The sequence below is a fragment of the Metopolophium dirhodum genome, chromosome 5, assembly GCF_019925205.1.
Source record: "Metopolophium dirhodum isolate CAU chromosome 5, ASM1992520v1, whole genome shotgun sequence".
NCBI classification, from domain to species: domain Eukaryota; kingdom Metazoa; phylum Arthropoda; class Insecta; order Hemiptera; family Aphididae; genus Metopolophium; species Metopolophium dirhodum.
In genome coordinates, this window is record NC_083564.1 from 2,735,109 (window position 1) to 2,749,312 (window position 14,204).

A 14,204-nucleotide genomic window follows, 5' to 3' on the forward strand; every position below is an offset into this window, starting at 1 on the left:
TTGCGGCTTTTACAGTATTACAATATATATTTATGGAGAGTCCACGTGAACCACGACAAACACAATTTACTAAATTAAAGTTTATTTAGAATCCAATTTAGACAATTTTTTGTTGAAACTTGAAATTAATAGTATGGTTAGTTCTAATAAATATTTTTATATCGAACGGCATTGCATTAAAAAAAGTGGGACAGACAATGAATTTATTTTGCCTATACCTTTTTTTGGATAATTTACTGTAATATGTAATAGCATAATATTATTATGTTCTGTTGCGTTTCGGATATATATTAATATTATTATTGATCAATAATTGTTTAATTGAAAATATGATTGCAATTCATTCATAGATTAAATTAATAGGGACTGTACACCAAATTATTTAGAATTTATATTAGGTATATTAAATATTGTCTGTCGGTACATATACTCACACAAACGTAAACGCGATAAATCTTTTTATGGCATTTCAGCTTCAAACTACATATGATATTATATTTTAAACCACAGATTGCATAAAATTTTAAATTGAAATTGAAATTTATCCATTCCTATAATTATACTCTTGGCGTAGTGTATTTATTCAGTATATCTAGTTCTTATAAAATTGTAAATTTACGATCGCCTAGTACTTTATCTTTATGTCCATCTTTTGTGACAGATCCACCGGCCAAAGGGACCCTCCTGTCTCCTGACGGACTGCACCCGTGTCGCCGAAAATGAACCTTTCCCGTGCCGTCCAGATACCCGTTTCGACCAAAGCCATTTTAGTCGTTTTCAAATTAAGTTGGCATGATTTTTGAATAATATAATATATCATTGTTTTTTACAAAAGTGTTTGTAAAAAGTCATCGCAATAGTTTTTACAAAATACATATTTAATTATACATTATTACAGTTATAATACAAATGACCAATTGATATTGTCTACTAAAAACTATTTTAAAATAATAGGTATTTGAGTTTCATGTATCATTATCTAACACAATATATTTTATTATACTAGACTATTATATAAGATTCATAGTTGTCGCGATCACTTACTATCTTCCGATAACATTTATATACAAGATTTAATGACTGAATGTCCAACTGACGAAAAATTAGTCAAGTATTGCGATTATTTAGTGGACAACTATATTTCTGAGGACATGTGTTTTTAGTCCAACATTATGGGCATGTAATTCGGCGAGCATACAGCTCACAACAAATTCGTGTGAATCGTTTCACTCGTATTTCAGTAAAATCTTTTATTCTAACTCTCCATCAATCATAAGCTGGTTAAGTATTGTACGCAATGACATCCAGACAAAAACGAATATCAATATTAATAGCGTTGGAATTCCCAAAAAAACAAAAGACAAAACAACGAAGGAAAGACAAGAATACAACGAAAAACGTATACTTTTATAGTTTTATATAGATCTGGCAAAGTTGCTAGGTATGAGTTTGAAAAATGCATGTTTAGAAATTTTAAAAAATAATAATTTTTGTAAATGTATTTTGTGATAACTTTACATAATTCTAGTAAAAACAAATATTATATTATATTATGCTTTTAATGTTTTTTTTTAAAAAATTGTTTTTAGTAGACGATCATTTTTATTATAACTTTTAACTGTAAAAATGTATAATTGAATATGTATTTTTTAAAACTTTTGCGATAACCTTTTGTAAAAATGTTATTAAAAAATAATATAGTGTAAATTGTGTAATGCTTTTTTTGAAAATTTAATAATAATATATATTTTATATTATTTAAAAATCATTGTCAATTTAATTTGAAAATGACTAAAATGGCTTTGATCGAAACGGGTATCTGGGCGAAACGGGAAAAGTTGATTTTGGGTGAAACGGGCCGCGCCTCTCCTGACGTTCTAAATCGGAATCCACACCCACCTTAAGTTATATATATATATATCATAGGTACCTAATCTATAATAATGTAAAAAAAAAACCCGTCATTGGACGTTGACATCGTGGCAATGAACCATAACGATAAAAGTGAGGAATACTTCGTTTGCTCTTATAAATTAATGACATCCCCGTAATTTTTAAGTATTTTATTTATTTTATGTTTATATTTTCATTTATATTTAATTTTTTGTTAAAATAATATAGTTTTTTTTTACATAGAGGACAAATATCGATACGTTGGCTTTGCGTGTCAAAAGTACAAAGAAAATATTGCTGAAATTAATTACTCAATGATCCTAGCTTTGTTTAATTTTTTGTTAATCTGTACGTACCTATTATAATCAATAGAATAAGTGGAATGACGATGTCAATATTATTTATATTTCATTAAATTTACTAGTAATTTTTTTTTTCAAGAATCTCAAAAAGAAAACTTTTTCAAGTCAGCAGCAGCAGCCGCACTAGTGTTCTTGGGCCAACTTCTTGCGTGACAGTACAGAACCGTTGCACACGTAGATACACGTGAAATATCAACACGTGATCTTGACGGAAAGTAACAATATAGGTACCTAACAATGTAAAACGGATAATGCATTTATATAACACGTCACCTGTAGGTTATTGCATATCTACGTACGACTAGAGTTATAATTAGGGCTGAGAAATGAATGCCCTCAAAAATCTCAAAAATTGCAAAAATGTTTTAAAAAATTTGTTCAAAAGTTTATTACTTATAATTTCAAAAATTGTGATTTTTTCAGAACACGCTATGATAAAAGTATTGTAATTGTTTCTTTGATTATTTCGGGCCTTCATGGATATGAAAATAGTGGTCGACGACTTTGTACATAGCACATCTACTACGTATTCGATACTATATCCGACCACATTCTACTTCTACCAATATACTTGTTTTTATTACAACAATACACATTTTCTACAATTATTTACATTAATAAATTTTAAAAATAAACTATGAAAATGGTTCTAAGAACTAGAAAAATGTTCTAAAAATCAAATTGCAAAAAAACGACAAATACAAATAACAATATCATTGTTGGTCAACAAACAAGGAATCCCTAACACACTTATATAAAAAGTACACCATGTTTTAGAATACCAGAAAAATATTACGTTGCATCAAAATCTAAGCCAAAGTTATAAAAATAGAGATTTTTGATCACTTACAACCGGCCAAAGGTGTTTTATATAGTATATATATATATGAATTAAAAATGTCTCAAAACAACGAATAGTTCTCATCAACGTTTGCTAAATCGTGGGGAACATTATCCACCACCTTTATGAATTTAACACCCACTTTTCAAGACTCAAAATGTTTCCATACCATTCTATACGATTGCTTTTTACAAATGATTGAATGTTTGACCTATTATACCTCTACCGTAAGATTATTATGACTAACTGGAAATTTGTATATGCATTCTGCGGAATATATGTTATGTTTATAAATCACTAAAATATACACAGTTAAAATCGTAAAAAAGTATAAGTGTAATATCATTTATACGAATAAATCTGAGCTCTACTTATGAATAATAATTACTAATCCGGTTTAACATTAATATTCAGAAATTACCGAACTACATTATAATAAACGTATTGGTTATAACGGAAATCTGATTAGGTGATTGAACGAACAACATAATAATAGTATTATTATAATATTGTGGCTTGGCGCGGTCCGACTGCGGAAACGCTATGAGTGTACGTATCTGCCGGTGTTGCTAGCTCCCGGATGGGTGACCACCCGGGATTTCCTTAGCAATAAATCCTTACCACACATACAAACGTGTTTCAACCAACCATTCCCCCCACCTACAAACAAAAACAGCTAATAGCCATAGTTGCCAGGCTTAAGTTCAATGAAAAAAAAAATAATAATAATATTATTATTATGTTTACACTCCGAGGGCATATAATTATATTATATTATATTCTGAATTGTTTTCAAATTACTATACTATTATCATCATGCAACGTCCGACAATGATACGGTTTAAAAAGAAAAAAATATTAATCATCACAAAGTATAAAATGACGTTGAAATCACCCTAGAATTAATTTATATAAATGAATATTTCGTAAACATTACCAATTGTCTATGATGTATATTCAAAGATGATATCCTCTAAATCACCACGAGAAATAAAAACCAACGTCTAATTTATGGAATATAATATTATATTATGTATAATAATTTATCATATTGTAATTTATAACGATCAGTTTTTATCCTCAAGTACCTACCTGGCTACCTATGAACCAATGGATAGGATTACCGTGCACGTGGACTAAAATTATAAATAAACCAAGAACAGATTAAGGACCTAATTTCAAAAAATTTTAAACAGTAATTTTACATCATAGTATTTATTTTTATTGTTACATTTCTATCGACATCTACTTAGTTCATACGAAACACATTAAAATCACACGATAATTGAGAAGCATAGTAATTGTTACATGGAAGTTATAATATGTTATATTATATACTATATAGGGTATAGATTAATAATAATGTTTCATATATTTCAGTATTATAAATCTCTCTTATATTTTTAATATTAATTATTATTTTTACTTCAAACTGTGCTATTTAAAATATAGTCACATTAAAAATGTTTAAATGTATGTATAAAATGGAAATATAATCTTACCAAGAAAATCGTCTAAGCCTAATACATAATAATATTATAATATCGTATAATACACTACATTTAAAATAAGATACGACTACGAGGGTCAAAAAATATTTAAGTACCTATAGCGTACACTATTCTAAAATTACTATAATTATCACAAGTAAAATATCATCTTTAGTTAAACCTTTTTACGACAAAATTAACAAAATAGTTTTTCAAAATAATATTTAAAATGTATCCTTTCGTAATGTAACCATAATATAAATGGTAAAAGTGATTTAAATTCGTAGACCGTTTTGAAATATTTGTTTTAATCCACAGCTGTAATAGCTGCCCATTTGAATATACGCGTAGGCCAGAAAATCTCTACGAATCAAAAAACACTTTTGGTCTAAAAACATGCGGGGACGTTTTGTTGATTGTTATAGGTTCGGTTAGATGATATTAAAATAAATAATATAAGTTAAATAAATATATCGTACTAGTGTACGACCTATAGATAGAACATAAACCTATATTATATACCTAATTCTAATATATCGGGGCATGCATGGATTCCGCCGATTTTGTATCGAGTCTGCCGAGCCTCAAAAATGTTATGAGATACAATATAAATATTTAAAACTCTAATGTCCGTATGCATATGACTATGCGTACGGGCATAAGTGTTTGTATAGTCGGTATGTTATATCATGTTTAATATTAAACCGTGAGGTACCTTTTTTCAATTAAACATTTTAAAATCAAGCACATTGGCATTCGTCACATTATAAATTAATATTATTGGAAAACAAGAAAATGTATAATAGTAAAACATAATTAATAATAATTGTCAACTAATTATTAGCTCCTATCCGGACATTGGCCGGTTTCGACTGGTTTACATAAGACTCGGCGGAATCGATTTAAGTCGATAATATTATTATATACCTTTTGTGTTTCAAAACAGGATGTAACGGCGGAACGGATACGAATGCGCCCAATATTTATGTAATAATTCCTGCGTGTGTGGCTGTAGTTGTTGCAGTGGCGTGTTGCAGTAGGAGCAGACCGCTTTTGCGACCAACGACGTGGATGACGTCACGAAATTTTCAAATGATACCAGGGAAAGAACGGCACTCGACGTCCGGTGACCACGGTCGTGACGGACTCGATCGTGGAGGCGATGGTCGCAGAGGCGGTGGCTGTGGAGGCGGTCGGAAAACGCGACGACCGGAGTTGGTCGTCATGGTCATGTGTGCAGTGGTTGTCGATAAGGTTCCAAATGTGCAGTGGGTACGGCGATAGAACGGTGGCGGCAAATCGGGTTCACATCATGGTGGTTTTAGGATAGACGGCGACCTTGGTCGGGAGCCCGGACATGCCGATGACGTACTTGTAAGTGGTCGGCGGCCGGAGAATGGTCTTGACGACCCTCTTCTTGTTGCGGCCCTTGCGCTCGCTCCCGACCACCCGGTCGAGTACGGTGCGTAACGATATGTACCACTTACGTTTGTTGCCGCCACCACCACCGTCGCTTCCACTGCCGTCGCTGCTGCTGCCGCCACTGCTGCTGCCGCCACTGTTGCTGCCACCACTGCGGGTCGTCGACGATTTCTCGCCGTCACCACTGTAGCAGCCCTCGTCGGCGCTGCCAGAGGACGAAGAACCATTGGCGCCTGTGCTGCTGATGCCGTCCTCTGACCAACTCTCGCAATCGTCGTCAATGTCACTACCACCGTTTCCACTTGAGCTCGAGTCACCGCCGCCATTTCCACTGTTGCTGTTATTGTTGCTGCCGCCGCCGCCGCCGCCACCGCCGCCGCCGTCTTCATACATCACCATGCTGCGGAACGCATACGAAATGCAATCGCGCTGTTGCTCCATCTGTTCGGTGGTTTGGACGTCGTTGTTCGGCATGACGTGTTTGGTGCAGGTGCAGGCACAAGCGCAGTCAAAGTGTTGGTCTGCTAAATCGGTTACGATCGGAAACGGAACGGACGGATTTCGGTGAGTGACAGTAATAATTACGAGTGATATAATTATAATTATTATCAGATATACACCCTGAGGGTTTTCGGTTTTCGGTTTTCGGTTTTCGGTTTTCGGTTTTCGGTTTACTACTGCAGCGCACGGCTATGTGTGTATAATAATATTACGGTAGTGATATGATTATACGGTATTACAATGATATGCCGGTATAAAATATTATATCGTATATCGCTGCAGATACGAGTACCGGATACGAGTGAACGACTGAACGGCCGTATCGCCTCGCACGCAGTCTTTATACGGACGTGAAAAGCCGTGTGGTTCCACGTGAACCACGACCCACACGTGACGAGCACCGAAACGCGGCAGCGCAGTCGCGACGCTCGGCGACGCTGCGGCGTGTCGCAGGGCCGCGCGTTGCTGAGACGCTGAGCATACATTCACGTCACCGTACACGTGACGCATGCTGCAAGACGGTCGCGGGGTGCCGGCGACTCGCGTGTGCTGTAATTATTATTGTATTTTATCGTTTTAACATTATATAAACCGTCGCCCACCAATGCTTATGCCGTGCACGTGTGCGTTACCGACTCGTTGCATGCGACTCGACGATGACGATGAATGGTAATGTACCGGATATAAGACGGTACATGTATTATGTTGTCGTACATAATATAATGTATTATGTGGTACCCACTGTGCAAAATCGTGGCATTCTGTACCTATACCATACCTACCTGAGTTCCCAGGGAATTTCGTGATATGCCGGGTGGTGTTTTTGCGCAACACACGAGTGCCTCTAATTATTGTTGTAATTATTAAGGCTGTGAATTAAGTGCATTTAAAATACCTATCAACAAATATAATATAACATTCACTAAAATCCTTGAAAATATATTTCAATCTACAAAACTGCAGTAAGTATAGCGTGCACACTATAAATCCTGAAAAATTCCTTTCAAAAATTAAAATATAAAACGTAAAGAAATCTGTATTAAGAAGGAAACGAGTTGGGAACATAGACGTAGAATGGGGGGCTAAATATAGCTCTCCTGGAATTTTGTTTAGGTCCCCTTCATGTACATTTTTAGGCTATAGCCCCTCTATATAAATTTATTACGTTACGCCTATGGTCGAGAAAGCTCACTAAACTTTCCTAAACGCTTTCTGAAACTACTCAGAATTTTTGATTTTGACGTCCCAAAATACCAACTAGATTCACTTTTCTATCAGAAAAGGTGCTGATCTCGAAAATCGGAGCATTTTTAATATCCAAAATGCTGACAGGCAGAAAAAAAAAGAACATCATTGTAAAATCAATACATTCTTTCGATCCGCTCAGAATCTAAAATGAGTTTAACCCGAAATTAAAATAAATTATGACAACCATTTTGTGACACACCTAGGATAACTTTAACGAATCGAGACGCATTCAGGCTATACGTCAAAAATAGATGATCCACTAAGGTGATAGGTACCTGATTCTAGATGCACTTGTAACATTAGAAAACAAGGGTCGTATTCAGACACACACAGAAAACTCCATTTTTTCATATTGACAGTAATATTATAAATTATTGATGTTTTTATAAAGAAATTAATGTGAATTATAATCATATTTTTTATTAATCTGATAATTTATTTATAATATACAGCGGCGTACCTAGGAGTTTTTGGGTGTTAACCCCCCCCCCCCTCCTCATAATCCTGGATACACCACTGATAATAAAATAAATTATATTCACCAAAGAAAACATTCTTACATAATAATTTATTATATTATAGCAGAGTTAGTGCAAATAAATTATATCGCAGTTCGTGTTTAGTTTCCTAGTTAAGTTTATTGACATTCTGATAATTTAGGTATAATACTATAATGTATTATGTATATAGATTATAGGCATATAGGTGATATCTGTTACCTGTTTTTGATTCACCACAGTGACGTAGCCAAGTGGGGCTAAGGGGGCTATATCCCCCCTATTGACTGTTTCTCTATTGGACTCCCCTAATATCACGCCGTCCAGTCCTGTATACTTGTACCCCCCCCCCCCCATATTACCTAATGTATAAATTTATTACAGATTGTATGTATTCTTGTTTTCTAATAAAAAAAAAATTAAATCTTTCAACATCGAACTAAACCATATAGGGTATAAATGTTTTTTTAGTACAATGACTATAAATAATTTCATAAATAATGTCATAGAACACATTAACCGCGTCGTTTGCAAATTATGAAACACGCAATCCCAATTAATAGTAGCTAATGATGATCTAATAATATTATAATCACAGATTAAATAATCATACCTATATAGTTTCATTAAAATACAAAGGTTGAATATTAAAATATATTTGAAATTTAATTAGTAAAGCAGGATGATACAAATAATTTATTGGAACCAATGCATACAGTACACATTCAATTTCACCTTTTACGCATTTAATAAAATTAAGTCTAAAATTGAATTGTTAAATGAACATTAGTGTGTGTAATTCATAGCAACTGGATATGTACGTCTGTAATTTTACCTACACGCATGCACAAGTCACCAAATATTACTTTATCAAATTACAAACATTTTTTTTTTAAATACTGCCAATGACTTCAATCACCACGCTCAGTAGGATTTTCCGATTTAAATTTTGAAAGCAGATTTGAATTCTCCTCTAAATTGTCTATGATTTAACTGTCACACATTTTTCATATTCTATATCAATGTATTTAAATTTGAATTATGTATATGATCTATTTTTACTCTTTTTGTTAGTAAATTTCTAAGTAAAAAAAAATAAAAATCAGAAAAAAAAATTACTAATACATAGATAATTTAGTGAAAAATTGAAATCAGCTTTCAAAATTAATATCAGAACATTAAATTGGGCGTAGTGATTGAAGTCGTGAGTTATGTTTTCGACCGAAAATGAATCACGCTCCAGCCCCCTTAAAATCAAATTGATTGTAGTTTAAATTATACACATAACAATTATTTGAGATATACTCTAACTAACAAATTTACAATAGTTATTTTATTTTGTTTTATATCAATTAATTAAAATATTAAAAATTCAAAAGGTAAACTGTGTTTACAAAAAAAAGTATATGCATATTATATAAGGGGCCATTAGTATACTGAGGGCCTCTAAAATTATGATTTTCCCGGGCTGTTTTTTTCTCCCAGTCCGTCACTGCTATGAACCGTACCTTAAAACCGTATAATTAGGTGGAATGTAAGCGTCAATTAAAAGTATAGAAGAATCAAAAGACAATTTTACAAAGAGTTGTTCAATATTATTATTCTGGACAGTTACACGACAACAATAATATTTGATTTAACAGCAATTATAATACCACCTCCTCTAGTAACGATTTTGAAAACACTGTTGTTGTCTGTCACAACGAAATATGATATAATTAGGAAGAAGACCAATTTCACAGTCATATACCTCATGGCTTAACCTGGCAATTTCCGATAGTACAATAATAATGCCATCATTATTATCATGATTGCTAAAGCAATACTAAGAGAAATAACGTCCAATTTAGTATTTAGACTACGGATTTATAACGTTTGTTATACTTTCTTAAATAATATGTTCTTCTTAATTATAAATTCCCTATACATAAAAAATTTAAAATTTAGTACAGAGTAATTCCATATAGTATGTGATATATTAATATTGGAGCCATAATAAATAAAAAAATGTTTATAGCTATATAATTTATTGCATAATTTATTAAAAACAGGCCCCCAGCGAATGGTTTCGTTACTCGTTACCTTTACCGCGCTCCCGAGGTACTATATAACTGCTGCGAAATGCCACAAGTGGTATCTCCTTATCTTATTTATATCGCGTCTCCCACATCTAATCTCGAGTACATATCATTATATCTACACTAGAAAAGACATTACCACGCCAATGATGACTAGTAACTACTACCGGTCTACTGATAATAGTATAATTATAAATTATCATAATAATTTGGTAAAAGATAAAAAAAATTAAATTTTTTAAGTAAGGGGCGCCAGAAATGTTGGTATACGCAGCTTCCCACCCACACTTTGCCCATTATTTCTTGTATATTACATATTATTGTAATTTATTTGATACCTACGAATATTATTGATAAGTGATAACAAACTATTTATTAGATCCTATATACCACCTATTAAATGGAATCGGAACACGTGTACTAGCTGGGTACTGCAATGTGATCACCGATCACGTTAAATGGCAGTATACCCACGTCGTATAATAACCATACATACACGTATATACACCATACACGTTGTACCCCGGCATGTAGGACACTAAAAGTAAGCCGCCGGCGAAACGCACGTTAAATCAAAACCACCCTCTCTGACGGGTCTCCTACCCGCGAGTAATGGACGGGTGCCTTTTTGTAAATGCATGCCATTCCATGTGCGTATACTTGTCGCATAAACCTTAGACCAATGACGCGTGTGACGGCATTTCCTGGTCGCATTTAAGAATATAGGCATTTCCTATGAAAACATACCATTGTGTGATTTTCGGACGTGACCTACCTAATATTATATTATAATTAATGTGAAGAGCGAATTTCCGGACACAAAAATGTCCCTTTGGTTTTCCGGTGCTGTTATTAGGACGTCAAGCTACAGTATCTAAGCTATAGCATCCGAGTATACTTAAATTGGTAGGTTTAGTTAGAGATATTACTGTCTTGCAATAGCCGAAGCCCTCAGTTGGTAAGCAAATAAAATGCAATGATAACAATGTTTAAAAAAGGTGAAACAAAATAATTATATTATTATTTAAATAGGGTAGCAATTAAAGTTTTGTAGCACACATTTTTGAAAAACAGTCTGAACAAATTCATATCTATAGTCTATAGATAGTCATTTAACATTTTACCACTCAGAAAATAATCGATATTGAACACACACGATAAAATAACTTATATCGAGTTCACGACCTAAAAAAATTAATACAATATTGAATATTTGTAAAAAATTCTCGTGGTTATTATTTACCTACTTATTCTTATCTTAAGTGAAATCAATCATTCTACAATTTTTAATCGAACCGTGCACAGCGCACATCGAAATTACGCTTTCGCTTTACCCAGGGGCGCCATTTCAGTTTTAAAATAGGGCTGCCAAATATTTTACCAGGCCACATTTTTCTACCATCAGGCCACAGCTGTAACAACGAAGATTGAAATGTAGCCATGTTGGAGTTATTTCTAAACTTACTATTAGAGATGAAAAATAATTGATATTTTCAGTGATAACACTGATAAAAGTATAATATCATTATCAGTAATGTAAATTTTCTTTCTATATCTTTAATATCTAAGTATATCTATGTATATCCCTTTATTTATAAAATATTTTTATTTTATATAAATTATTTCAATTAATTAAATTTAACTGATACGTCGGCCATCGGCGCCAGCATGAAATTAAGGCAGGCCGATATGATATGGCGAAAAATAAGACCGCCAATGTATACTTTGCGATACCCCAAATGGCGCCCCTGGCTTTACCCCTCACCACCTCCCTTTTTTAATTTTTGTGTCTGTCATCACCGTTCGGAGCAGTAAAACTGCTTCGATTTTCTTCGACAGTACCTTGTCCTAAGGGAAAGTGAACCTATTTGGTGCATTCGGGAGGTCAAAATACCAAATTGTCAATAGTTTTCGAAAGCGCAGGGAAAAAAACTTAGAAATTAAGGTAAAAAGGGAATTTGTACGTAAAAATGGTTTTTGAAAAATCAATTTTGGTTTTTGGGGGTAACTCTAATTTGTTCTTACCTTTATTACACTGTTGATGCTGTAAATTGTAATTAAAATAAAATATAATCATAGGTACCAACACTACCCATGTATATTACATTCTTTCAATGTAGGTATACCGACTCGCTGCTAATTCACAAATAATAATAAAAATAACAGAATATGGCTGGTTTTTTTTAAGGGATAATAATATAACCGACTGATTAAAAACCTAAATACCTATTATGGTATACGTAGGTACCTAGGATGATTGTTTTGGTGGATGGAAACTATTTTTAAGATCTTACAGCTTATCTTTTCAACATTCTCGTGGTCTTCCTATTGGAGGTAATATATCATATGATTACAATAAATAAATTATAATAAATACTAGTATTATGTAAACAATATTTTACAAAAACGTAATAGTATTTCGAAAATATGACTGTCACGCAGTGACTTTATCATGATATTGATAAGTGTAATGTGTTTTATATGGACAATAATAACAGCATACGGTTAACCAAAATTTTTTTTCAGAGAACACATTTATCCGATGGATAACAGATTATCTCAAAAACATAAAAACACAGTTTTTTTTAACTAAGAATAACGATTTTAGTTATTTTGTCGTGATTTTATAATATTAATTCAACTTACCGGCTACCGTATTAATAATAAGTAATAACACTATAATTATATAATATATTATAAAATATCCACACTGACAAACCGTCTCCGCTAAGAATCGTTTTTCGTAGACAATGATATTATATCATTAAATTCAAATGTAATACCATCCATTATACAGTGACGGCTCCAGGGCCCCCCTAACCTGTATTTCTAAACAATTTTAAACGGTTAAAAACAAAATTACAAAAAAAATCATTGACATTTTCTGAAAATATTTAATATTCTATTGATTAAAAAAAAAAAATTCAATTTGGTTGATTCTACAAAATAGGATCAATATTCCCGTTAGTTCGTATAGTGTTTTTTCAGGACAAAATTGCATTAGCACCGAGCACCTTAAGTTAAACATATATCTTATAAATGCATATTTATCAAAATCATACTAGTAGGCAACGTGACAACTGGCAGCATTATATGAGTATTTTAATAAAAGAAAACGTGCACGTGAAACGGTGCAACGCAGTTAAACTATCGAAAAAAAAATCATAAATTTATATGGGAATACAAAAAAAAATTGACAATGATAAGCTCAATATAGGACGTTCGAATCCTACGTCATTGGTATATCACGGAACAACCTTTTTACCTACGTAATAACCCACGTAATTATTGTATGATAATACCTAACCGATTATTTTCATTGTACGAAACGACTCAATGCTTATATCATATATGCCAGGGCTTGGAACCGAAATTAAAAAAACGGGTAAGTGGATGTCGCTCTGCTGTACAGTAGGTTACAAGTGAATCGATGTATAATGGATTGTATTAAACTTGAATTCAATGATATAATATCATTGTATAAGAAAAACGATTCTGAGCGGAGACGGTTTATCAGTCTGGATTTTTTTAATTTTTATTATTTATTATAGCCTTTAATTTAAATTAATATAATAATATTATAATTTTTTATTCGTTGCTTCGGTGATAAACAAAGCGTTAGAAAATAAAATCCCATTTTAAGCGGTTTTTTGTAATTTGTCAGAAGTTTTTCCCGTGGCATTAAATAACTATTGAGGAAATCGAAAAATGACCTCTCTAAAGTACCATCTTGATCTAATTTTCTAAAAGATAAGGTACTATATGTTGAAATCAAAGCATTTCTTCTAGTAGAAATTTTGTATACAGGATATAAAAAAATAAATAAACACCATTGGAAACCCACTAGCTTCCTCGCTCCGCTTAGAATCTAA

At 32.7% G+C, this 14,204-nt stretch overlaps 1 protein-coding gene across 1 annotated transcript; it reads right to left on the bottom strand.

Annotated features, from left to right (window-relative positions):
• Positions 1 to 4,589: 4,589 nt before the first annotated feature.
• On the bottom strand, positions 4,590 to 6,805 carry LOC132945208 (loricrin-like). Its single transcript, XM_061014881.1, has one exon. It carries the CDS (start codon positions 6,480 to 6,482, stop codon positions 5,892 to 5,894), a length of 591 nt encoding a protein of 196 aa, XP_060870864.1. The 5' UTR covers positions 6,483 to 6,805; the 3' UTR covers positions 4,590 to 5,891.
• Between the last annotated feature and the right edge of the window lie 7,399 nt (positions 6,806 to 14,204).